This window comes from Panthera pardus, unplaced genomic scaffold, assembly GCF_024362965.1.
Source record: "Panthera pardus isolate Hobbes unplaced genomic scaffold, ASM2436296v1 HiC_scaffold_24, whole genome shotgun sequence".
Classification (NCBI taxonomy): domain Eukaryota; kingdom Metazoa; phylum Chordata; class Mammalia; order Carnivora; family Felidae; genus Panthera; species Panthera pardus.
This window is the reverse complement of record NW_026526810.1, coordinates 134,149,987-134,172,890: the sequence shown is the minus strand read 5'-3', so window position 1 is coordinate 134,172,890 and position 22,904 is coordinate 134,149,987. Positions and strand designations below refer to the sequence as shown.

General features: G+C 63.6%; 1 protein-coding gene across 5 annotated transcripts in view; it reads right to left on the bottom strand.

The window, feature by feature from the left end:
* Positions 1–2,143: 2,143 nt before the first annotated feature.
* The window catches only part of EVL (Enah/Vasp-like), a 151,131-nt gene continuing 130,370 nt past the window's right edge, over positions 2,144–22,904 (bottom strand). For 4 of the 5 annotated variants that reach the window (XM_053889812.1, XM_053889807.1, XM_053889809.1 and 1 more), the window contains exons 4-14: positions 22,079–22,142; positions 18,957–19,027; positions 17,106–17,335; positions 16,257–16,378; positions 13,196–13,256; positions 10,022–10,085; positions 8,366–8,432; positions 8,211–8,273; positions 4,974–5,040; positions 4,592–4,649; positions 2,144–2,627 (exon numbers count right to left, since the gene is read on the bottom strand). In XM_053889812.1, coding sequence (XP_053745787.1) covers positions 2,590–2,627; positions 4,592–4,649; positions 4,974–5,040; positions 8,211–8,273; positions 8,366–8,432; positions 10,022–10,085; positions 13,196–13,256; positions 16,257–16,378; positions 17,106–17,335; positions 18,957–19,027; positions 22,079–22,142 — 905 coding nt within the window. In that variant the 3' untranslated portion in view covers positions 2,144–2,589. The remainder of the gene's footprint in view (positions 2,628–4,591; positions 4,650–4,973; positions 5,041–8,210; positions 8,274–8,365; positions 8,433–10,021; positions 10,086–13,195; positions 13,257–16,256; positions 16,379–17,105; positions 17,336–18,956; positions 19,028–22,078; positions 22,143–22,904) is intronic. The other variant, XM_053889808.1, reaches the window with a different exon arrangement.

Genomic DNA, 22,904 nt, shown 5'->3' with positions numbered 1-22,904 from the left:
GCTGCATTTGGTTCCCGCACTGACCGCGGTCTTGTCCCCCAGAACCCAGGACTGCATCCGGCCACAGCGGGCACACATGCAGCCTGGAGAAGCTTGGTCCGCACCTGCACTGTCGACCCAGGCCAGGCCCTCCTTTCCTGGGCCTCGGGGACAGAGGCCTGGCCCTGCCCTGGGTGCTCTGTGCCGCCTCCACCGAGCTGACGTCCCTGGTGTTCCCGTGCCCTAAACTCAGTTCGGTGTTTTGTTTTCACATCCACAGACCACATCAGGGGCGGCGTGGTTCCAGCCCAGCCTCAGACTGAGGCCCACGCCCCCCCGCCGCCCCAGCCGGACCCTGCAGGCCTCAGGCCTCTGGATCTCCTTCCCGGCCGGCCCTGGCTGCACCCCGCCTGCTCTCCAGCCTTGGGGACTGCGGCCGCTCCACGCTGTGTGCTTAGCACCCCTGCGGTCCTGCCTTTGTGAGTGGCCCCTGCACACCCTGGGGCTTGGGGGGGGCGGTCCACGTGGCCCTGAAGCCCCTCGTTAGCGGCCTTCCCTCCTCTCCAGCCTGGCTGAGTGTGGACACTGCCCCCCTGAGCTGTGCTCCCGCCCCACCTCGAGGCTCTGGCCTGAGGGAAGCCCTCCCTGACCCTAGAGGTTTTAGCCCAGACAGGGTGGAGTCTGTCTCCCGGACCGGCTCCCCAAGGACTCAAGATCTTCATAAATGGGTGCCGCAGGCCAGATGCACGGAGGGGAGACATGTGACTGGGCAGACAGGTGGCTGCCTGAGTGAACCACGGCCTCGAGGGAAGCAGGCTGGTGTCCCTGTTGGTGGCCCTGTTTTTACTGGTGGGGGCACGGTCCTTGGCCCTTGGGGGCTGCAAGGGGTGGGGTCCTGGTCTCCCAGAGGCAGGCAGCAGGAGGGGTGCCTAAGGCTGGGGAGGCTGAGGACCCCCCCCCCCCCCCACCGCTGTGGGCACCGCGGGGGCCCTGTGAGCTAGCCCAGGAGAGGGAGGAGGGCTGTCAGGAAGGCACGTGGCAGCTCCCAGGGCCCGAGACCTGGCCGGTGCTGCGCAAGGACTTCCTGCCTGGGACTGGGAGTGGCCTCATGTGGTGCCAGGCACCCGTCTCTGAGAACGGTCTGACACCGGGATGGCCCTGGGAAGAGGCCCGGGCCCCGGGGCTGTTGTGTGAGGCAGCGCAGCTTGGCAGGAGTACTTTGAGCCCGGACAGGGGGCCCCTCCCTGTGCAAACAGGCTGGCCCGAGCCAGGTGAGCGCAGCCCCTCCCGCCGCTGGCCTAGGGACTCCTCGGGGCCTGCCAGCACACCTGTCCACAGAGCTGTCCCGAGGAGACTGTCACCACCTGCCAGCTCCCCGCCAGACCCCAGATGACAGCATCAGTGGGCCTGGAATCTGTCGCCCTGGGTTACAACCAGGACCACTGCCGGCCCTGGGGGCTGCTCACCTCCCGACAGAACCACCCGGCTCCTGTCTGCACGGTTGTTGGGAGCACTCGAGGAGACGGGGGGTGGGGGGGGGGGGGTGGGGGGGTGGGGGGGTGGGGGGGGGTGGTCCAGAGCCTGGCTAGAAAACAGGAGTCCCCTGTCATCAGCTGGACGGTGGGCCCCGCCTCCTCCCCTCCCACTGAGGCCCCCGCAGGATGGCTGGGCACATTGCCGTGCCTGTGGTGGCCGTGAGATGGTCCAGGATTCCAAGGCCTGGCCACTGGCCGGGGCCCTGCTCCCGGCACGGGGTCAGACCGTCTCTGGCTCGGAAGGGGAACGTGTGCGGTGTGAGAAGCGCTGGCATATGCCTCGGGCGGGCGTGCGGGCCAGCGCGGTGGTCCTTCCTGGAGGATGCAGCCTGCCTCACTCTCCTACTGCCTCGCGGAGCCCAAGCTGCCACTCCCGGCCCTGCGGTCAGGACGCACGTGGAGTCTGAGGTTGCAGTGTGGACGGCACTCAGGGCCCACCCCTGGGGGAGACCATCGCAGGCCGGCTGGAAGCGCGCCAGCTGCCCCGGCTCCCGCTCCCCGCCTTCCCCGTCTGCATTCAGCCTGGCTACCGGCCGAGGCCTCTCCTGGCCCCTCTGCTCCCCCGGGGGACGGCGTCCTCAGCCAGGAGCGGCCGGAGCCGGCGCGGGAGAGCGAGCCGGAGCCAGGGGTGTGGACAGTAAGCGTTTATTAGCACGTGGACACAGACACCGCGGTGCGTGGACAGACTTCAACCACCACGACGCTGGGGACCGCTCGCCGCTGACCGCATCACCTAGGAGAAAACTCGGAAACCATCTAATGAAGCGTGTGACCTGGGGAGTCCTCTATAAACCAAAGAAATGTACACTTAAATAGGCAAATATAAAATACAAAAAAGGCGAGTAGACCGGCGCTGTGTCAGGTAGAATCTAAAAAAATCCAGAAATTGGAACTTGTTTCCTCATTTTGATATTCTATCACGCGTTAACACTCGTAACTGGAGCACCTCCCGGCGTCGGTGAGCGCTCGCGGGCGCTGGAGGCCTGGGGCCTGCGGCTGGGCTCCTCGCTGTGTCCCCGCCGGCGGGTGGCCTGGGGTCTCTGTCTGCGGCGGTGGCAGCGGGGGGCCGAGGGCACTATGAGGTGCTGATCCCACTCAGCTCCTGCCTGATGGCTGAGGGACGGGACAGGACAGGCTCAGGCACAGCAGGGACGAGCCCTGATTCTCGGCAGGCCCTGTCCCCCACACCCGCCCCCGCCCAGAGGTCCTTTCTGGCGTCTGCCCTGCCTCTCCTGAGAGCCTCACCCAGGCTCCCAGAGGTCGCGAGGCACAGGCTAGAGGTCAAGCGGGGCAGCAGACTCTGTGCAGACTTTGGGGTGACAGCAAAGCACCCCTCCAGGTAGAGGATGAGCTGAGGTAGGGGTGGGGGGGGGCTTCACCTGCCTATTGCCTCGGGGCTGGCGAAGAGCCTGTGGACACCAGGAGCCCCGGGCAGTTCTGGGCACGGTGGGCACCGGATTCTGCTCGGAGGTCCTGGGGCCCCGCTTCTGGCAGTGGCGGCAGAAAGGGCCAGGCCTTGAGCAGGGGGGGGGGACGGCTCCTGCTCCCGCCTCCCCTGCGGGGCTGCCTCCTGTCCCCACCCCTCCTGGTTCTCCCCCAGATTTGGGCCTTTCCCTGGACAGACCCCACTGGGCCTGGAGCCAAAGGCCAGGAGAAAGAGCTGAGCGCTGGGCCCTTCTCAAGTGACAAGGGGATGCCTCTTGGAGCACCCGTGCTGCCCGCCGTCTCCCACGGGCCCCTCAGCCGCAGGTGGAGGCCCACCCATGAGGCAGCTCCCACCTGTGGCTGCACCGACGGCAGAGGGGAGAGCGAGACCTGGAGACGTGCTTCCCGCTGCACCCCACTGCCTGCGTCCCGCCCGTTCCCTCTGCAGGGAGGCTGGCTGTGCAGCCCTGCTTCCGGCCACACACCAGCTCCGGCCCTGGGGCCAGCTGGCCGGCCCCTCCCAGGTGGGGCCCCCAGCAATAAAGCAGAGTTAATAGTTGGCCTGCGTTGTCTCCTCTCTGGCTCCGGGGCGGCCTTGCACTTCACTCATTAACTCCTTATCTACCCATCTGCCCAGCCCAGGCCTGGGGGTGGGGGGGTGGGGTGGGGTGCAGAACAAACAGGAAAGAGTATCCTCAGCTCTCAGCTGAAGCTGAAGCGAGGACAAGGACAGGGTGCGGCTCACACAGCCCCGGGCCGGGGGTCCAGGTCAGCGGGCGCTTCAGGTGGGCTCCCACCCCGGCCGCCCCTCTGTCCAGCCCTCTGCCACCAGGGCCCACCCCTTTCAGGTCACGGAGCCTTCTCTCGCCCCGCCACCTCTGCTCCTGTGGGGGCCAGGCCCAGCCTTGGCGAGGGCGTGTGGGGGTTGGTGTCTAGGCTGTGTCTCGCTGCTCCGTCCCCGGGCAAGCCAGCTCTGCCCAAACCTCTCCTTTTCCTCTGGCTCCAGCCCTGAGCCAGCTGTATCAAAGGCTCTGGCAGGAACGGGAAGGACGGACGTGACGGGACCCTGCCCTCCGGAGCCAGAGGCTCTTTGAGGGGGAGTCGCGTGTCTGCTCCCCCAGCCCAGGGCCAACCAGGCAAGCTGGGAGCTGTATCAGGCCCACGGGTCGCTCTGTGGCGTCTTGGTCCCCATTACCCCCTGGGACGGCAGCAGTGGCCCCTGTAACCCAACCCGGTGATCGGCAGGTGGCAGAATCAAAGGAGTGAGTGTGCGGTCTGGGTGTGCAGACGAGGGGCAGACGCTTCGGGCCGCTTCAGCGCCCCTGGTCTGGAACACGTTCTCCGGTCGCTCTCCCCTTCCACACGCTCCCAGCTCAGCCGGGCGGAAGCCCGGGGGAGCGCTGACCCAGTCGGCGACCCCCGTAGAGGTGCATCTCTCAGACAAAGTCACCTAACTCGTCTGGGCCTCGGTTTGCTCGACCGGAGGGTGGGGGTGATGTGGGTGTCAGGAGGGGGAACGGGATCGTCGGCACAGAACTGCGGGCCTCCCCGGTGGGGCCATCACAGCTCCGCTGCCTTGTAGCCCTCGGGCCCGGCCGCCCTGCCGCTTCTCCGGGACCCTGGGTGATGGCCAGGGCGTGGCCTCTACTCACCGTCGATGATCTCCTCCTTCACTTTGTGGAGCTCTCGCACCACCTCCTCGAGGATCTCCTGTTGGGAGCAGAGCCTCCAGGTGAAGGGACCCGCATGTCAGAGGGGCCCTCACCCGTGTTCCCACAAGGCAAGGATGGAGTGTGATTGGGGGGTGGGACACCCCCAGTCCTGCTGCAGAAACCAGGGACGGCCCCGGGGATGCGGGGAGCCCCGGGGCAGTCTGGGATGTCTGGAAGGGCAGAGGGATGCTCTTCTGACCATGAGCACGGGCACCCCCTTCCCCCACTGCTGGCCACCCCGATGGGCCTGCCTACCCGCGTGCACCCGGCAGGGGCCCAGCCTCTGGCTCCTTCCCGGCCTCTCAGGAAAGGACACACTCACCTGTTTCATCCGATCCAAATCTAAGGCATCCAGGGCCACGTCATTCACGCCCCCCACCGGCTTCATCCTGGAGAGGATGGCAGGGTGCGGTAAGGTGGGGAGCCTGGCGGGCGCCCTCCACGCCGGGACCGCGTGGGGGAAGGCAGGCTGGGCGTGCCAGGGCTCCAAGCTCAGCTGAGGACCACGCTTTTACCCCAGGCCACTCTTAAGCTTTGCTAAAAGGATCCCGATGTGCCGTGTCCACCTCAACAGGGTTGCATGGACGCTGTGACCAACCCAGGGGTCACTGGGGGCCCAACGAAGGGGTTGTTTTCTGGTTTGGGAGGTCGTACACACAGGTGGCAATGTGGCATTTACAGGTCACACGCTACCACCTCCGGAAAAAAATACTGGCAAGCTACTCGGTGAGGGGTCTATGTTCCCGGCTGACCCGCAGCTTGGGGAGAACCAGGAACAGCGGTGTTAAATACACGCAGAATCCCCAAAAACACATGGTACACCCTCATCCTAAAGGCATCCACTTCCACACAAACCGGTGTCCTTGCTGTAGGTAACCGGTCCTCGGGTGTAACTTTCCCCCCAGGAAATGTGTTTGGATGTGGCTTTGCTCTTTGGAGGCAAAGGTTTCGGTCTCACGGATCGTGCTTCTTTGAAAAGCTGCCGAACCGAGGTTAGCTAGTGGCGCGTGAACCGTCCCTGGGAAAATCTGGAGAAAATGCTCGTCAGACCACTCGGCCTTTTAAAGCGGGGCGGTGGTGAGGAAGGTACGCCTTCTGGATCCCACTTATCTCCCGTGAAGAGAAGGGCGGTGGGAACCTGCGGGTCCAGGGAAATGTGAGGCCCGAGCCGGCTCTGGGGACCGACGGGGTGAGCGTGGGCAGACACACATCGACCTGGCAGGGGTCAGTGCCAGGGACAGCAAGCACGGGAACCGAAGCATGGGGCAGCCACCGTGGAAAACAGCGCGGAGGCCCCTCAAAAACGAACCCAGAGCCACTTCTGGGTGTGTAGCTGAAGGGAAGGAGGTGGCCGTCCCGAAGACAGGCCCCCCAGGGGCACGGCGGCATTATTGACAGGAGCCGCGACGTGGGGACAAGCCAAGGATCTGTTGACAGACGGATGGGTAAAGAAGATGTGTCCACACACGGCGGAATACTACTGAGCCACCAAGAAGGGAGTCCTGCCGTGTATGACAACAGGGGTGACGTAAGGGCAGAGACGGACACTATGTGATCTCGCTGATACGTGGAATCTGAAAAGGGAAACGCGTGGACGCAGTGTCGACCCGTGGCTGCCGGGGGCCGGGTGAGGGAGGTCAAAGGGCACACCCCTCCAGGTGCAGATGAGAGAGTTCAGGGATGTGTTTTGTGGCATGACGACCACGGTGAACGCCACTGTGCTGTCTGCTTCACGGCAGCTAAGAAAGTGGATCTTGAGACCGTGAGGTGGTGGCTGTGTTAACTAACCTTGTCACGGTGACCATGTCCCAATATATGTACAGACATCATCACCACGGTGCACACCTTAAACTTCTACAGTATTAGATGCCAGCTGTGTCCCAATAAAGCAGGGAAAGCAAACCACTGAATAAATAAAGTTTAGTGGTCCAGTGCCCAAACCTGGATTAAAAAAAAACAACGAAGAAAGAGGTGTTCCTGGCCCCTCCTGGCTGAACTCGAGAAAGAGGCCGGGGTGGCTCTGAAGGAGGCTAAGGAAGTTTGGATCCTGACGGGGGAAGAGGGGTAGCGTCCATGCCGTGGTTCAAGTGTCTGTTCTAGCAGCAGTTTTCTGGGTCCCCTGGGCAGCCTGCTTCACCTCTCAGGGCCTCAGTCCCCCCACAGTCACCCTGAGAGGGACCCCTCTCTCAGGGGGCTCTAAATGCGCTGCTCGGAGCCATCAGTGAAACCAGAGAACAGACTGGTCTTGGAGGTGGAGAGCCCCATTCCCGGTGGGAATGCCCTTGGGAGCGTCCTTGCCTGTTGAGGGGCACGGGCTGCCCTGGCGGCCTTGCCTCCTCCCAGGACCCCTCCTTTGGCTCCTGCCCCACTGGGGTCCTCCGTCCCTTCATAGCTGGAGTGAAAGCGCTGGTCCCCCAGGGCACCCTGCGTTAGAGCTCCAGGACGGGGGACACAGAATGAACCCAGACTTCCAGCCACGTGACCCCTCCTGGCCCCTCTACGCTCCCCGCCCTCAGCCCTCCCCACCTTCCACCACCTGTTAGCCACACTGGCCGGCTTCTGTCCTTGAGTTTGCCGGGTTGCTCACGGGGCCTTGGCACTTACCTCCTGCTCGGAAGGCTGTCCCCACGCTCTCTGCAGGGCAGGCTCCTCCTTATCCAGGTCAAGTCCAATGCCACCTCTGAGGGGCCTGCCCCCGCCCACACGCTACAGCACTTCTGTCCCCACTGTCTTCCGCAGAGCACGTCTCACAACCCACAGCCTTGCAGGCAGAGACCTGCGGGCCCCGGCTCCGAACCTTGCTGACCTCCGAGACCTCGTCCTGATCACTGGCAACGTCACTGCCATTCCAGAGCCCGGCCAGAGCGCTCTCGGATAGCTTTGTCTACTCTGCACGCTCAGGCTCAGATGCTACCTGTATCTGTGCTAAGTGCGGGTCCCCTTCAGTTTGTCGTGGGCAACAGGGACTTTTCTCAATATGGGTCCCAGAGACCTGCAAATTCAGGCCACGTGGCTGTTTGCCTCTGACTTTTGGGGACACCTCCGTTTCAAATACTCCATCCTGCTACTACACCAGCTTTTGGTTTGGGAAACGGTGAGTGTTTCTCTGGGGGGAAAGCTGTAGGCAGAGGAGGGAGGGAGGGGAGGCAGGGTGCCGGCTGGTCCCGGGATCAGCCGAAATGTGGGATGTGGCCACGGCCAGCGAGCACTTCCTGTGTCCGGCTGTTGTCCACACAGCTGCTTTATAGGGTGCGGGAGGAGTGGAGGCCCGCAGAGGCCGCCCGGCCTGGCCGGAAGTCACAGTCAGTGAGCCCAGAGCTGGGGTTCAAGGCCAGCCCCACGTTACTGCCCTCCCCAGGGCCCCACCTCTCACTCTGCGAGGGGTCGGCAAGGAGCAGGTGTGCACAGCCCTGAAGGCCCTCCTGCCTACCTTCCCCAGGTCTGAGGAACAGGCCACCCTTTCCCAGAGCAAACTGTTAGGTGACAGGACACGGGAGTTTGGGGGTGTTAGTCGCGGGCAGCGGGCAGAGGAGGTCCCCGGGACGGGGTTGTTCGGTACCTAGAGTGAGGCTGCGCCTGAAGGGGGCTCTTAGCTTCGGGGCTCTTTGCCACAGACGGGGTTCTACGGCACGGAATGAAACACACGTGTGAATTGGCCCGTCGCCCGCCTCGGCCCCGCCGGACGCACAGCTCGGCCTCCCCAGGGCAGCTCACCTGGACAGTAATGAGGACACGGGTTTCTCCACCGAGTTGCTCCGCTCCCAGGGCTTCCGGCCAGCCTCTGTCAATTCAGACAGGGGACGGAGAGCCTCAGAGCTGGGAGGACTCTCGGTGGCCAGCCCCCATCCCCGCCCCCAGGCAGGAAGCCCCCCACCCGGACACTGAGGGTGCAGAGCTGCCCCAGCAGGAAGGTCTGCTTCTCGCTCCTTGTTCCCAGGCTCTCTTTGGCCCAGGATGGCCCTTGCAGGGTTGTGGATGGCACTGCTGTCACCCGGCATCGCCCCCCTCGGGACGCAGCTCCCACTCCCTGGACCTGGCTGACCCTGACTTGTGGCCTGGTTCTGAGTCCTCTCACCATGGCTGGGTCTCTTCTTGGAGTGGGAGCCTCTTAACCGTGACCTCTACAGTCAAGCCCCGACTATGGCAAAGGGCTGAGTGGAGCAGAGGAAGCCCTTGGCCTGGCTGCCCTCAGGGCAGCCCAGACTGCTCATCCCCGCCCCACCGGGTACCAGCTGGTCCCCTCCCGCTCTGGCCCTGAAAACTGTTTTTTCTTTCCGTTTTCTTTCTTAAGTGGTGTTAAATTCCTATTTCGTTTTACTTCAAAAGGTTTGTTGGACTGAATTGAATTCCCTGACTTTGCAGAATGAGCAGAGGCAGAAGAAAAATCCCTAGGGGTGGCAGGGAAGCCACCTGAGGGTCTGAGGGGGGGGGGTCTCTCCCCAAAACCCTGCTTTGGGGCCCACGCTGGGCCTGCAGGCACAAGGTCTGGGACCACATCCAGGCTCAGGCTGTGGCCCCGAACAAACCACATCACCTCCTAAACTGGGACACAGCATACATAGCCATTCACTGGGGTGTGCGGTGTTCACGCAGTCATTCGCCAAGAATCCACGGTGGCACCTTTTCAGAAGGGGAGGTCACAGGGAGGCAGCCTGGCCGGCAGGGCATCAGGACCGGAGGCAGGTGCGGCGGCAGGGCCACGCCCCCACGAGGCAGCCAGCAGCTGGCGAGAGCCTCCCTCTGCTGGGGTGTGGTGGCCTGTCTCCTCTCTGGCCCTCCCACCACTCTCGAGAGCACAGGCTTCGAGCAGGTGCCGAACAAAGGTCTGTCGAACGACCGTGTGACCAACCCCAGCGGCTTCTTCCCACTCTCCAGCCTCAAGGCACTCTTCTATGTGAACCCCTGCGCCCCGAGTGCCGACAGGGCTTCTGAGCAGGGTTTGGGGCTGTTTCTCCCCTACCCCATCACCAGCAGACTTCTTAGCACCACAGTGAGCGAGGCTCACGGGTGATGACGGTTTCATCTAGCACGGCGGGCTCTTCGCAGAGAAGCACGCGTGTGACAGGCGTGTTCCTCTTCAGAGCTCTGGCCCGAGGCCGGGAACCCCAGCCCCCAGCCCGGCTCCTCCTCCCCCATGTGGGGGTTCTAATGCCTGCGGGACGTCAGCACAGGCGGTGGCTCCAGCACCTGCCCCCCGCTCCTGGAGGCTCAGGGCTTCCAGAAGACGTCAGGGAGACCCTACTGTGCCACCTCATCGGCCTTCACTGCTCATCTGTGGAGCGAGGCGGTCGGGACGCATCATCTTCCCGGAGCGACCCCCTCCTGCCCTCAGACCTCGTGCCTGGTGCGGGGCAGGACGCCGTCCCTTACCTGAGGAGTTGGGCGGCTGGCTGGCTGCTCGGGTCCCCGGAGATGGAGAGGTGCTCAGCTCTTCCTGAAACGGAAAAGAGAAGCTGTGCCCTCAGGGTCTGCTTAGAAAGGCCCGTCGGGGCAAGGGCAGGACGCCTCTGACCAGGTCACTAGCAAACCTTGGCTTTCCACATTTTCTAAGGAGCCCGTGTTACTTTTGTAATCAGCAGAACAGTGACTGTTATCAGCAACAAGTGAAAAGCCCTAATCTTGGTGGGGAAGTTGTCCAGCCCCTGGACAGGTAGGGTGGGGGAAGGCTGCAGGGAGACGCGGGCTCCTGCAGAGCCGGGCAGACTTCTCCGTGATCTGTAACAAGCCCTTGCCGTCACTGAGCCCGCCACGGGCCCCTCGGGCTGACTCCTCGTGGGCCATTGTCCGCTGGCAGCCTTGGGCGGCCCGTGGGAGTGGCCGAGCAGGACCACGGAAGGGACTCCCTCTCTAGGCCCGGCTCACTGCTCCACTGGCCGGCATGAGGACCGGATGTCAGGCGGCCTTACGGGGCCGTGCACGTGGGCTACAGCAGGGCCGGGCTCTGGGAGTGAGGGTCAGGGCCGCCCACGGCACGGCCTTCACCCCAGACACCTGGCGGTGGGAGACCCCATTCACTTCTCTTTTACCGAGAGAGGAGGACGCGGTGAGAATCCCTTCTCTCTGCCCAACCAGCCTACAAGTTCATCAGTGTTGCTGTCAAAGTGGGCTCTAGAACCTGGCTCTGTTCTCAGTGCCCCTCTGCTAAAGCACCCACCGGTGGGGGAGGCAGGCTTGACAGGTGCGCCAGGCAGGAGCCGGAGCCGGGCCGCCTCTCGCCGCCTCCCGGCAGGTGTGCCCACCTCCCCCCCGTGCCTCTGCCCACATCTCTACGCGCAGCGCCTGGCCCACGGCGGGGCTCCGCGGAGCCAGGCAAATGCATGTCTGCTCTGCCTGTGGAATGTGCGTGGTGAAACGCAAAGAAAGGAGGTGAATAACTCGACAATAAAAACGCTGATGTTTGCAGGGCGCCTGGGTGGCTCAGTTGCTTTAGCGTCTGACTTCGGCTCAGGTCATGATCTCGCGATTCGCGAGTTCACGCCCATCAGGCTCACTGCTGTCAGCCTGTCAGCACACAGCCTGCTTCAGATCCTCTGTCCCCCTCTCTCTGCCCCTCCCCTCTCCCAAAAAATAAATATTAAAAAAAAAAAGCTGATGTTTATCACACACATTTTGGAAGGATTTTATACTATTAAGAGAGGGGCATTTGTTAGGTAATAAAAATATTAAGAAACACACACACACACACACACACACGATTGCTACATGGAGCTTTTGACCAGGCAGAGTCAACCACCCTGACGAGACTGAACTAGTGAATTCTGACCCGAAGCCAAGAACCGCCTTGTGGGATTGCCTGTGCCACATTCTCTGTCAGCTGCTTCCCTCCCCTCTGGTCCATCTGAGGTGTGGGCCCCTTGGCCGGGACCAGGATGCCAGGCTCAGTGCTCCAAGCGGGAGGCCTCCCCCTCCCCCAACTGCAACCCGCTCCTGGGCAACGTGAACCTGTAAGAGCCACTTGTCCCCAGACTGAGAACAGACCTGGCACCCATCAGCAGGCCCCAGGTATCTGTGGGGTGAATGAATAAACTCCCGGGGCCTCTGACCCAGAGATGGAATGCTGTGCTGGGGTCTGGGTCTCAGCAAGAGTCTCCTCGGGCCTCTCGTTTAAGGGAGGGCTGAGTAACTGAAAAGGTGGGCACCCACACGTGTGCCCGGGCACCAGGACCCGAAGGCGATGGGCAAGAATGGAGGCTGCAGGGGTTAAACCAGAATAACTGAGACACCAGGAGTTTTCGTTCAATGCCATCCTGTTATGCTTTCAAAAATAATTCAAACAGGGGCGCCTGGGTGGCTCAGTCGGTTGTCCGACTTCGCCTCAGGTCATGATCCCACAGTTCGTGGTTTCGAGTCCCGCGTCGGGCTCTGTGCTGACGGCTCGGAGCCTGGAGCCTGCTTCGGATTCTGTGTCTCCCTCTCTCTCTGCCCCTCCCCCCACTCATGCTCTGTCTCTGTCTCAGAAATAAATAAACATTAAAAAAAATAATAATTCAAGACTTGCAGACTCCGTGCAAGGCAGGCGACACAGGGGCTTGGGCCACAGGTTAAGAGTGAGTCTGAACAAGCAAAAGTGTGTGTGCGGGGTTAAAGATCGAGTAGTGGGGGGCCTTACTTAGCCTGGGGTCTGGAAGGCTATCTTTTGGGGGATCAGTGTTTACACAGAGAAGTGTAGGCGAGCAGGAGCTAGCCGGAAGGGCTGACACACTGCATGTCCCCAGGCATGGGGGTCAGAGGAAGCCGGCTGGCAGGGCTGGAGCCCAGGGCTGTCCCAGGTTCGCCTCAGCTGACGGAAGCGGGGGTCGGGCGGCGTGAGGCAGTTCACTGGCTGGTTGTTTCTTCTGGCTTCCATTACTGAGACGCAACCTGTATGCCCTTATGGTTAAGGTCTAAGCTCAGCCACTGCAGCAGGGGCCTACTTTTGTTAGAAAAGCTTAACGGGGGGGGGGGGGGGGGGGGGAGAGAATTAGCCACTCCTAGGGGAAGCAGATGCTTGGAGCCTGTGCAGCCAGACTGGGCTCCAGGAGGCCTGCTAAGGACAACAGCTGGAGTCCCTGTGTCCTCTGTCCCGCTCGCCTACAGCTCCTGCTGGAATCGATGGACTCAAGTGAAGTCTTTAAAAACCACTTGAGAAATGATTTGAGAATGAAAACCGCCCTGGTCCCCCAGCACACGGTGCCTACCGCGAGCGTGCTCCCTGAACCCCGAATCCCTGGCAGAGGCCAGGCCCCGTCTGCACGGCCCCTCTGGGCTCCCAGGCTCCAAGCTTTCCCCTCGTGGCTCTCCCGGGCTAGCTCTCGCTTCTCTGCTTCCTGCCTGACCTCAGATGTTGTGAGCACCAGGGCAAAGGCCTGCCACCCGGAGTGAGGGGAGGGACAGACGTGAATGCTCCCCCCGCTCTTCTGTCCCCTCTGCCTCCCCGACTCTCCTGTCCCTCCTGTGAACCACCTGGTGAAGTTTCTACCGCATGTACGTGCAAACCAGCCGCGCCCCTCAGGGCCCCAAAGGCCTGGTCTCCTCACACTGGTGGGGAAGCTGGGGGCTGCTTACCGTTTGGCTCTCATCTTCCTTTCTATCAGCCGGCTTGTCTGTTTGGGAGGCTGCTTTTCTCCTAGCACGAGGGGAAGAAGGGTACACATCAGCTCCTGTTTTCACGCTGACCCAGATGCCTCTGCTGGACACCGCCTGGCCCTCAGAGGAATCTGTGGGGGTGATCTGACCCGTTTTGTGTGAAGGAGGCAATTGTTCGAGCAGCCACGGCAATGCCTAGGTGAGCGTCCGGGCCTCTGTCCTTGTCCCATGACCCTGGACACAAAACTGGTCTGGGAAGGGAGAACAGGGTCTGGGGGACATTCTAATCTCTGTTTATGGCACCTGAGGAGTGGAAGAAATTGGTTTGCAGCCTGTCCAGGTTCCCCAGGGGACTCGGCTGGGCTGGGGTGGCAGCCATTCTCCCAGGACACTCGAGGCCGGGCCCCGTGGGACAGGGAGAGGTGCCCCTCGGTCACAGGTCAGGGCTGTGGGAGCATCCTGTCTTCAGACTGACTGGCTTAGGTAAGCGAATCCCGCTACCTGTGGGAAACCTTTTTCCATGGCCTCTTCCTATCTCGGACCTTAGCCCTGCAGCCGCCCCCCCGCCCCCTTTCGGATCCGGAACACCACTGTGAGCCTGCCCCTGCCCAGAGGGGGCAGGGCCCTGAAGAGCTCCAGCTGATGCTCTCCGATCGCTCTGCACACTCCCCACCTGCACGGACTCCTTCTCGTATCCTCTAAAGCCCACCCCTACGTTTTGGCCTCAGTGGTCATCTATACCTGGCTGACTCCCAGATCCGCACACACACACCCTGATGGCCCCCAGAGATGTGCTGTCAGGGATCTCCCACTGTGAAGCCGCCACAGCACTCAGCACCCGGGAGCTGAGGCTGTCACAGCCGAGAGACGGGCCCATGGGGAGTCTCTCCTCCCGGAAACCCAGGGGATCCCCCCCCCCGCCCACCAACCTCTTCCTCACAGAGTGGAGCCAACCCTGCCTGTGCCTCGTAGCTCAAGTCTGTCCTCCCGCCTTCACTTCCAACACCTAGTGCCGGCCTGCAGTGCCTCTTCCTGGACAACAGCAGCCCCCTTGCCGGGCTGCCCACTGCCACTTTGTTCCACGACACTCTGTCCTCACCCAGAGCCAGCGCTGAATTTTCTGAAGCCAAGAGCGGGCCGGCATGCCAGTCCCGGGAGGGCTCAGCACATAGCTCTTGTCCACGCTGAGTTTCCCGTCTGAGCCCGGCTACTGGGAGGGAGACCTCGCCGCTGGGACCCCACTGCAGGGAGGGAGACCCCATCGCTGGGACCCCACTGCTGCTGGGAGAGAGACACGGCCCCAGGGGAGGCAGAAACTCCCTTCCAACCTTCATCAAAACAACAGCCTGCGGGGACTCTGTCACTACGGCTCCAGGCAGCCCCCGCCGCGGGGTGGGCTTCAAAGAGTGGCTGGCTGAACCCTTGTGGGCGTGGTGCACCCGTGCTTGTTCTTGGCGGGGCCTCGACCGTCACGCCAGCGTCCGGGCGTCTCACGGGCTCCTGGCGACATCGGCCTTTTCCTGTCCTCAGGAACTTCCTCTGTGTTTGGTCCGAACCATCTAGGCCTGTTATTGTTAACGCGTCGGTTTTGGACTTGAGAGAAGCAGGACTATTTTCTTTTTGAACAACATCTATTTTTACATGAGGCCCGTCCACCTCTCTGGGGTGGAGCCCTGCACGCCTGCAGACAAGGCTTGTTCTCACAGCCCGACCTTCCGCCACCCTCCATGACACCCCGGGCTCTAGGCCCGGTGGGTCTCTAGCCTCCCCAGTTCGGAACACTGCCCGCTCGCCTCGGCCGGGACGAGGGCTCTCCTTCCGGGCCGTGCCCCTGTGGAGCCTCCCCCGTGAGGCCCTCCTGGCTCGCCCGGGGGCGGCCGGCACTGGTGTGCGAGCCTCTGCTCTGCTGCGTGACGACTGCTCACAGCGTGTCCCTGCCCTTGGCGACCTACGCGTGCGGTGGATCAATCTCCCGGCTCCGTCCGCCAACGCCGGCCGTGTGCGCAGAGGCCTGCCGGCTCTGTCCTGCCGCAAAGCGCCAGGGCACCCACCTGCGCTCTGGGGACCCGTCTCCCCCCCTCGCCCTCACAGAGCCGTGGCCAGGGCAACACAAAGCCCCGGCCCAGGGGAGTTCCCACTCAGGGTTAGCCCACCTGGAGGGCAGTGGGAGTGCCTGACAGTAAGAGAAGTCGGGGGCGGGGGCCCAGTGGGAGGGGGGCCCAGAGGCTGCTTATGCGGACACGAAGGAGCACTCCCACAGGGGGGTCTGCTCCTGAGCCCCCCAGTGGGTGCCCGGGGAGCATGGCATTCGCAACCTACGTCGGCACGTTCCTGCCGCCAGGCCACGCTGATGAGTAAGATCCAGGCTCTGCCACCCTTCTGAGGAGCTGCCTGGCCTCTCCGCCCGCTGCCGTTTCAGCTGGGGGACGCCCAGGAGGCACGGGGACAGGCTGACGGCCTGGGGCAAGCTGGCGCCACGGCTGCTGGTGTGGACGAAGGGGCTGACCGGGCCCCGGGCCCCAGAGCCCAGCCGCGACGCGGGTGCCACTCTTGTCCCATCCCCCGGGGTGGTGCCCTCGGGACTCCCGCCACTTCAGAAGGCTCCCCCGTGTCCCCCGTGATGGCCCCGCAGGACCGGCCCCGCAGCACGCGTTCGCCGTTGTCCCTCGGAGCGGCTCCGGCAGTGAGACTGTGTCATTTATGTCGGGATCGTAAGTGTGGGGCATGCGCCCCTCTTCCCCCGAACTGGTCTCTGAGATTACCTCCAAATTTCTGTCCACTCAGGACGAGGCTGGTACACGGAGGATGCGTCAGTAAACGCCGTCACACCCAGATGAGGAAGGGCTGAGAGGTGAGGGGACTCTTCTGGGCCCGACGCCTCAGGCTGACCCCCTGAGAAGGGGAACTTAACAGTCCCCTGCTGGGCTGAGTCCAGGTGGCGGTGGGCCCTGGGGCCGGGCAAGGCCTGCGCTTTGCTGCTAAGGAGCAGGAGACCCCTGGCAAGTAGCTGCGTCTGGGGCAGGGGGGACCGGACACCCACCTCTTGGCCAGCAGCTTGTTCATTTCTTCCATGAGGCCTCCTCCTCCACCCCCACTGCTCGCTCGGTTGGCGTCAGACTTAGAGGTCCCGCTGGGGCTGGAGCCTCCGGACGCATCTTCTGGCTGAAGGGTCAGGAGACCACATTTTAGTCCGGCGTCTGGGGCGGGACGTCACCGGGGGGCGGGGGGGGTGCATGCAAGGGTGGACGGGATCCCTACGACGGAGGCGCTGGAAGAGGCCCTCGGCCCTCGGGTCCCGTCCCCCCAGCCCCGCCGGAGACTCAAGCAGAGTCCAGCGAGGCACCAGGACTGGCCGGTCGCAGTCGACAGACACTCCCCAGGTCTGCTGGCCCCGTCAGCACCCTTGCCAAGGCGGGTGTGACATGACGGGGAGGAGGGGCACGTCTCGGGAAGGAAGCCAAACTCTGTCTCGCGGGTGTTCTCAGAGCCACAGCCGCCCTCAGCTGCCCTGGGGCCGCTCCCCCTCCCGGGCCACCCCAGACGTGCTGGGACAGGCGGTGGGTGTGGTGCGGCTGGCCTCCAGGGTCGCGGGGGAAGCAGGATGGATTCAGATCCAGGAGACCCGGGGCTGAGTGCGAACCCTGCAGCTGACGGGCCGGATGGTGGGCGAACCGCTTCCCTGCCGATGCCTCAGTTCTCGTCTGCGAGGCCTCCCGCCCCACTCGTGACGGTCAGCGTGAGGGCCAGCAGCAACCGCCAGCACCTTGTGGCTGGTGTGGCGCCGCGTGGCAGGGGTGGCGTCCAGGCTGGGGGCCTTTCCCGGCGTCTGGTAGACGAGGGCAGTTCGAAAGGGCCCCGGGCCGGCCCGCCCACACCCAGGGACGCTTACCCGCTGGACTCTCCTCAGCTTGGCCCCAGCCAAGGCAGCGGCCAGTCCTGACACGGAGCTCTCGTCGTGGCTGGCGCCCTGCGCTCCTCCGGCTGGCAGTGGGGGTGGGGGAGGCGGAGTGGCCCCTGCGGGTGGAGGCGGGACAGGGGGCGGAGGCGGGGGTGGGGGCCCACTACAGGAGAGGGGGGCGCTGGCTGCAGACGAGGGGTGCCCCGGTGGGAGGATGGGTCCTGAAATACAAGGGTGGGGCTCAGTCAGGCCCCAGTCCCCAGCTGGTGCTCCCCTGGGAGGACGGACAGCAGGCAGCCTGCTCCTCTGAGGGACAAGCTCAAGGTTGCCTCTTCCAGGAAGCCCCCGCAGGACGCACCTAGCCCTGGTCTAGTCACTCCCTCCGCTGGTCTTCCCAGCATTCCTTGAGCTCAGCTAACTTTCTCTAGCTCCTGTCGTGGTCTTCCCGTGACAGATGCGCTCTGGTGCGTATCTCGTTTTCCGTCTCCGTACCTAGCTTTACCCTGGGCACTGGCAGAGGTAGGTCCCTCAGATGCCGTTGTGACCGACCGTGGCCTCGGGGGACCGAGGCAGGTACCCACGGTCGCAGGGCCGACCAGGGCGCGTGTCAGGGAGCAATGCAGAGGGCCGGGCAGTCCTCTGTCCACCATCCAGCGAGCCCTCCCTCCAGGGCCTACTGAGCTCCACCGCGTGCTCAGCACCATGCCGGGCGCTGGGGAGAGCGGCCACAGGCTCTCTGCTCATGGCCTCGCGGGGAAGCGGTGAGCCAGTCCCACAGATGAGCGTGCAGACGCAGCTGTGGCAGGATGGCAACTGCTACGGGGGGAGGCCCGTGGTGCCGTCTCGGCACACGAAGAGGGGTTCAACTTCAGGGCCAGTTCAGAGAAGACATCCTCGGGGACGTGCCCACGGTGCCGGGACAGTGACAGAGAGCAGGAGTCAAGTTTGGTGAAGGAGGGAGAAGAGGACGGGGAGTGCTGGAGAGGCACTGGAGAGGTGCAAGGAGCCACCAGGTCTGCGGGAACCGAGCCTGCGCACTGGGGGGCCAGCCTGCTCGGGAGGGACGGGAAGGGGGGACACGTGACGAGGTCAGCTGCGCATCAGCAAAGTGGAGGGTGGACCAGAGCGGGGCGGGGTCCCGGAAGGGGTCGAGGTGACAGGGGGTGCTAGAAGCCAGCATTTGCACCAGTGGGGGCTCCCGTCACTGGGGCAGGGGCCGGGGCTCGGTTTTCTCATCAGTAAGCCAGGGGGACACGCGCCTGCTTACTTCACGGGGCGTCTGAGAGAAGTTAGCAAAACGAAGGACATGGAAACACTCTATAAGCTGTGAAGTCCTCGGCTTACTAATCAACACTGTCACTCTTCAGCGAATCTTCTGCTGTCCTGTGCTGAGTTCCACTCAACCGCTGGGATAACACTGCATCTCTGGAGGGCTTCTGACTCCCGGGGCAGGCGGGGCCCTCCTCTGTGTGTCTTTATATCTCACACTAACTTGGCCACCACGTGTGCACTGGGATGATCCGGGGTCCTTGGCCGGACACTGGGCTCCCTGGGGCGGGGGCGGCATTCTGCCTTGTCCGTCCCTGCGTGTCCCTAGCCCTCAGCACGGTGCCGGAGACAAGGCCTGTGGCCGCTGAGTGTCTAATCAGCCAGTGAGTGGTGGGGGACAAGGGCCGGGCCAGGCTGGGCTACTCCCCTTCCCCCAGCTCTGTTGTCTTTCACCGGACGTGACCGTGACACGTGGAGATCGACGCAGCCAGAGGCTCTTCACAGAGGCCCGAGCACCCCGGGAAGGGCGGGGTGTGGCGGGGGGCGGGGAGCGGTTCCCAGAGGGGGTCTCACCTGTGGCTGAGGTTCTTCTCTCTAGAGACTCCTGACGCTGTTGCTGGTGCTGGGTCTGCTCCATCACTTGTCTGAAAGACAACAATGGCAGAGCGGGTCTGACCTCGCGATGCCGAGAACAACGTGGCTCTGTGTGCGGGAGCCCAGGCTGCAGAGTCGGGTTCCGTTGGCATTCCCCGAGAGCCCCGGGCTGGGGGCCCTGGCAGCGAGCTTGCCTCGTCCGCCCTGGCCCTGACGGCCGGGCTTGCTGCCCTCACTTCAGGGAGGTGGGGCGCGTGACTGGTTCCAGGTCCCCAAACAGGCGAGTGCCGGCAGGCCCCCTCGAACAGTCCCAGGCACACGTGGACGGGGAGGCCCTCAGGAAGGCTCGGGCGACCGTCCGGCTGAGTGACCGAGCTTTTCCCCGGGCCGGACGTGCCCATCTGGCTTTGGGGGCCCTGGGGCCACAGCAGACCTGACCTCGGGGTCGTTCATTCTCAGGACACCTGACTACATTCCCCGGAACGAGCTTCAGGAATCGCCGGTTGCCAGGAGAAGCGGACGCTAAGGCTGTCTGTCCTCATTCTTTCTACCACAGAGCCAGCCGCAGGCCAGGCTTCCATCAGAGAGCCATTTGGTACGCTCAGTGCACTGCTCTGTGTGCCTCGGCGGGAACTGACCTCCTAGCTCCTGAAGGCAGAGCGACCTCGGGTGCTCGTAAAGGCGGGTCGAGTGAGGACACTGACCCACAAATAGGTCCTCAGAATCCGGGACTGAGGTGCTGGGGCAGACCGGGGACAGCAGCAAGGCTTCAGTCGGCGTGAGCCAGCTCCACTTAGCTCTGCCCGTGCAACACGGGGTCGGGGGATGCTCTCACACCTCCTCCGGGCTCAGCGGGGGAGCACGCTGGAGGCACGCGGTGGTCTGGCCGTGGGCGGGGGAGGCGGGGGAGGCGGGGGAGGCGGGGAGGGCGGCCGGCAGGGCGGGAGGGTGCTGGCCTTGCGTCCACACGGCACCCTCGGTCTGCGGTGAGCTCGTGCCGGTCCGGGGCCGGCCCTGCGCCTGGCCCGTGGCCGCTGCCCAGTAAGCGCTTTGTGAAGGAACGAGTACACGGGGCTCGTCCAGCGGCTGGCGCACAGCACCTCCTCCAGAGGGGACCGTCTAGAGGGACGGGCCCTTCTGGCTCCTGCTCTGGGAGCACGGCTCTGTGACCGCGGGTAAGTCACTCCCCTTTCTTGGGCCTCTTCTCCGCAGAGTAAGCACGAGGGCACATGTCTCGGGGGCTCCGGTGAGGACGACAACGTGCGAGCCCGACGAGATGGCGGAAAAGACCCCGCTGGTAGGAGAGGCTGGGACAGCTCCGGCCGTGTCAGCATCAGCGTCTCTACCAAACTGCGGCAGCATCACCCGGAAGAAACTCCAACCTGCCCAGCAGGATCCATAGGCTCAGAAGCCCTTGGCAAAAGGGAGGCTTTTGGAAGTACTTAAAAATCAGGTGTGGGCTTCAGACCCTGTTTGTGAGCGAACAGAAGGCTCCTGTGCTTGGAATCCCCACCGCACGACTGGCCCCACGTAAGTCACCTCTCCCCTGGCCTCCCTTCGTGTGAGGTGACCAGCAGGAGCAGGGTCCCCTGCCCTGTGGCCTGGGTTGACTCCTGCAGTTCACAGAGGGGCCTGCAGGGGATGCTCTGGCCCACGGACAGCGGACTGCAGGCGGCCTCGCGAAGGAACTCTGGACCCGGCTGGTGGGTCAGGGGAACGCAGGGTGGTGTTTAACCAGTTCTCAGGGATCTGTTAGGACTCGTCTGCCCCGAACAGTCATCCCTGGGCCTGGTGGGGCTCACGCACGCCCCTCTCGGGGTGGAGGCGGCCAGGGCACCCGGCAGAGCTGGGACCACGCTGGCTGTCAGTCCTGGTTCCGCCTCTAACTGCTCATGACTTTGGGCAAGTCCTTTCCACTCTCAGCTTCAGCGGGCTCGTGTGAGAACAGTACCAGCAACAGGAACCCCGGAGGGTCAGCGTGAGGGGTAAACGAGGCAAAGCCTGTAAAAGCCTTTCATAAACTGCAACATGCTCTATCCTGACAGGCCAGGAGACAGGCCCAGGGAACTGACAGACGAATGGGAACTGATAAAAGGAGTCTCCCCCGCCTGTAGGCAGTCTAGAAGCACACTGCCACCTTTACCTCATTTCATGGAGGTGAGCAGAGCAAGGATTATCGCTGCTCTCTTCCAGTGGGAGACTGAGGTCTAGAGCAGGAACTTGCCCAGGGTTACAAAGTACACCGTTGGGGCCAGAAGGCACCCAGAGGTTACGGAGTTGTGGCCCTCGCTCCCTAGAGTGGGTGACAGGCTAGAGGAAGACAGGCCTCGGAGACCCTCACAGCTAGCTGAGCTGGGGGGGATGTGGCCTCCCCGACTCCCGGCCCAGGGTTCCATGTGAGTCTGGCTGCAGGCCCGCCCCCCCCACCCCCCAAGAACTTCGGCACAGCCTGGCTCCAAGCCTATCAGAGGGGCAGAGCCCCTGGCCCCCCCTTCCCTGGCGACGTGACCTGGGAGGCTGCTCCCTCCTTGGCCACCGGGGTCTCTTCTATAACTTCAGGACAACGGCACTGGCCCTTCCTCCCTGTCTGAGCACTTTAGAAGCTCCTTGGAGGGGTTGGGGGTCACCTTACGGCCCATACTCCACGGGCTGGCAAACGGCAACAACACAGCCCTGGCCAAGCTGTCGAAAAGCTGTGATCCCCAAGGGCGCTCATGGCCTTTGTCCACCTTAATCTCAGGTGGGAGGGGAGTGGGCAGGGGGTTAAGATCCTCCTGAGAGGCTGTGGCACCCGCCCGAGGCCACAGGAGGGTCGCGTCCGCCCGTCTCCAGCAGGGTGGCCTCGGCCGCGTTACTGCACCCTCCCCAACATCACAGCTATCCCTACACATGCGGGAGGGCTGAGTTCAGTCCCAGGAACGCACCTAGGATGCCGCAGACCGGCCGTCCCCATGAGGCCACACGTTCCCTTCCTCGCTCTGGCCAAACAGCCACAAACGTGCTCCCTCTTCCCTCTGGTCAAGCCTGTCCACCTCCCCCCGCCCCGCCCCCCGCCCCAGTGTGTGTCTCTGGGGTCCTGGCCCTGCTGGGCAGGGGGTTACCTTCTCTGGATGTCCATCTCGTCAGGAGAGGGGCCATTCTGCACCTGACGCTGGGTGGAGGGGCCTGCGGGGCAGAGAAGCACAGTGGTTAGTGGGTAGAAAGGCCCCGGCAGACCAACCCACAACGCTCCCCGTCTCTGCTCCCCCTGGCCTGCAGGAGACCCCCTGACCTCTCAACAGGTACACCACCATCCCTATCCTGTCCCCCTCAATTGCCTCTCTGCCCGTCTCGGCGCTTTTCTCTTGGAGCCAGCGAACGGGACCGCGTTGCTCACACGGCCGAGACGGCCCTTCAGCTGCAGAGACCCCCTCCTTCCCTCTCAAGCTGTGTTTGCCGCGACCTCACGCCCCACCGTGGCTCCGGCCTCTGCATGTCCTACAAAGCTGTTCCAACCCAAATCGCCAGTGTGCTCGGCATCGCCAAAACCCAAAGGAGGCATTCCGTCCCGCCCCCTTCTCTCTGGCCCGCCCTTTGGGCACAGGAATGGCCCTGGCGGCGGGTTAAGCGTCAGAGCCAGGGATTTCGCACCTGGTCTGGAGGCGCCACAGCCCGCGCCCCTCACCGCGGCGCGGGGCCCTCCTGCCTGCATCTAGGAGCCTGCGGCTGTGGGTGGGAAGGAGACAGCGAGGCCCAGATGGCAGAGGCTGTCACCGAGCGACCACGAAGACTTCCGGGCCACACCCTCACCCTGGACCCTGAAGGCAGGGCCCAGGGCAGTCCAGGTCGGCTGCCTATGCCCTATGTTCGGGTGGGGGCTGGTGCGGTACCACATTTACAAGAAAAGGCAGGCTTCTGCCCCAACCTGAGAAAGAGCTGATTGTTCCT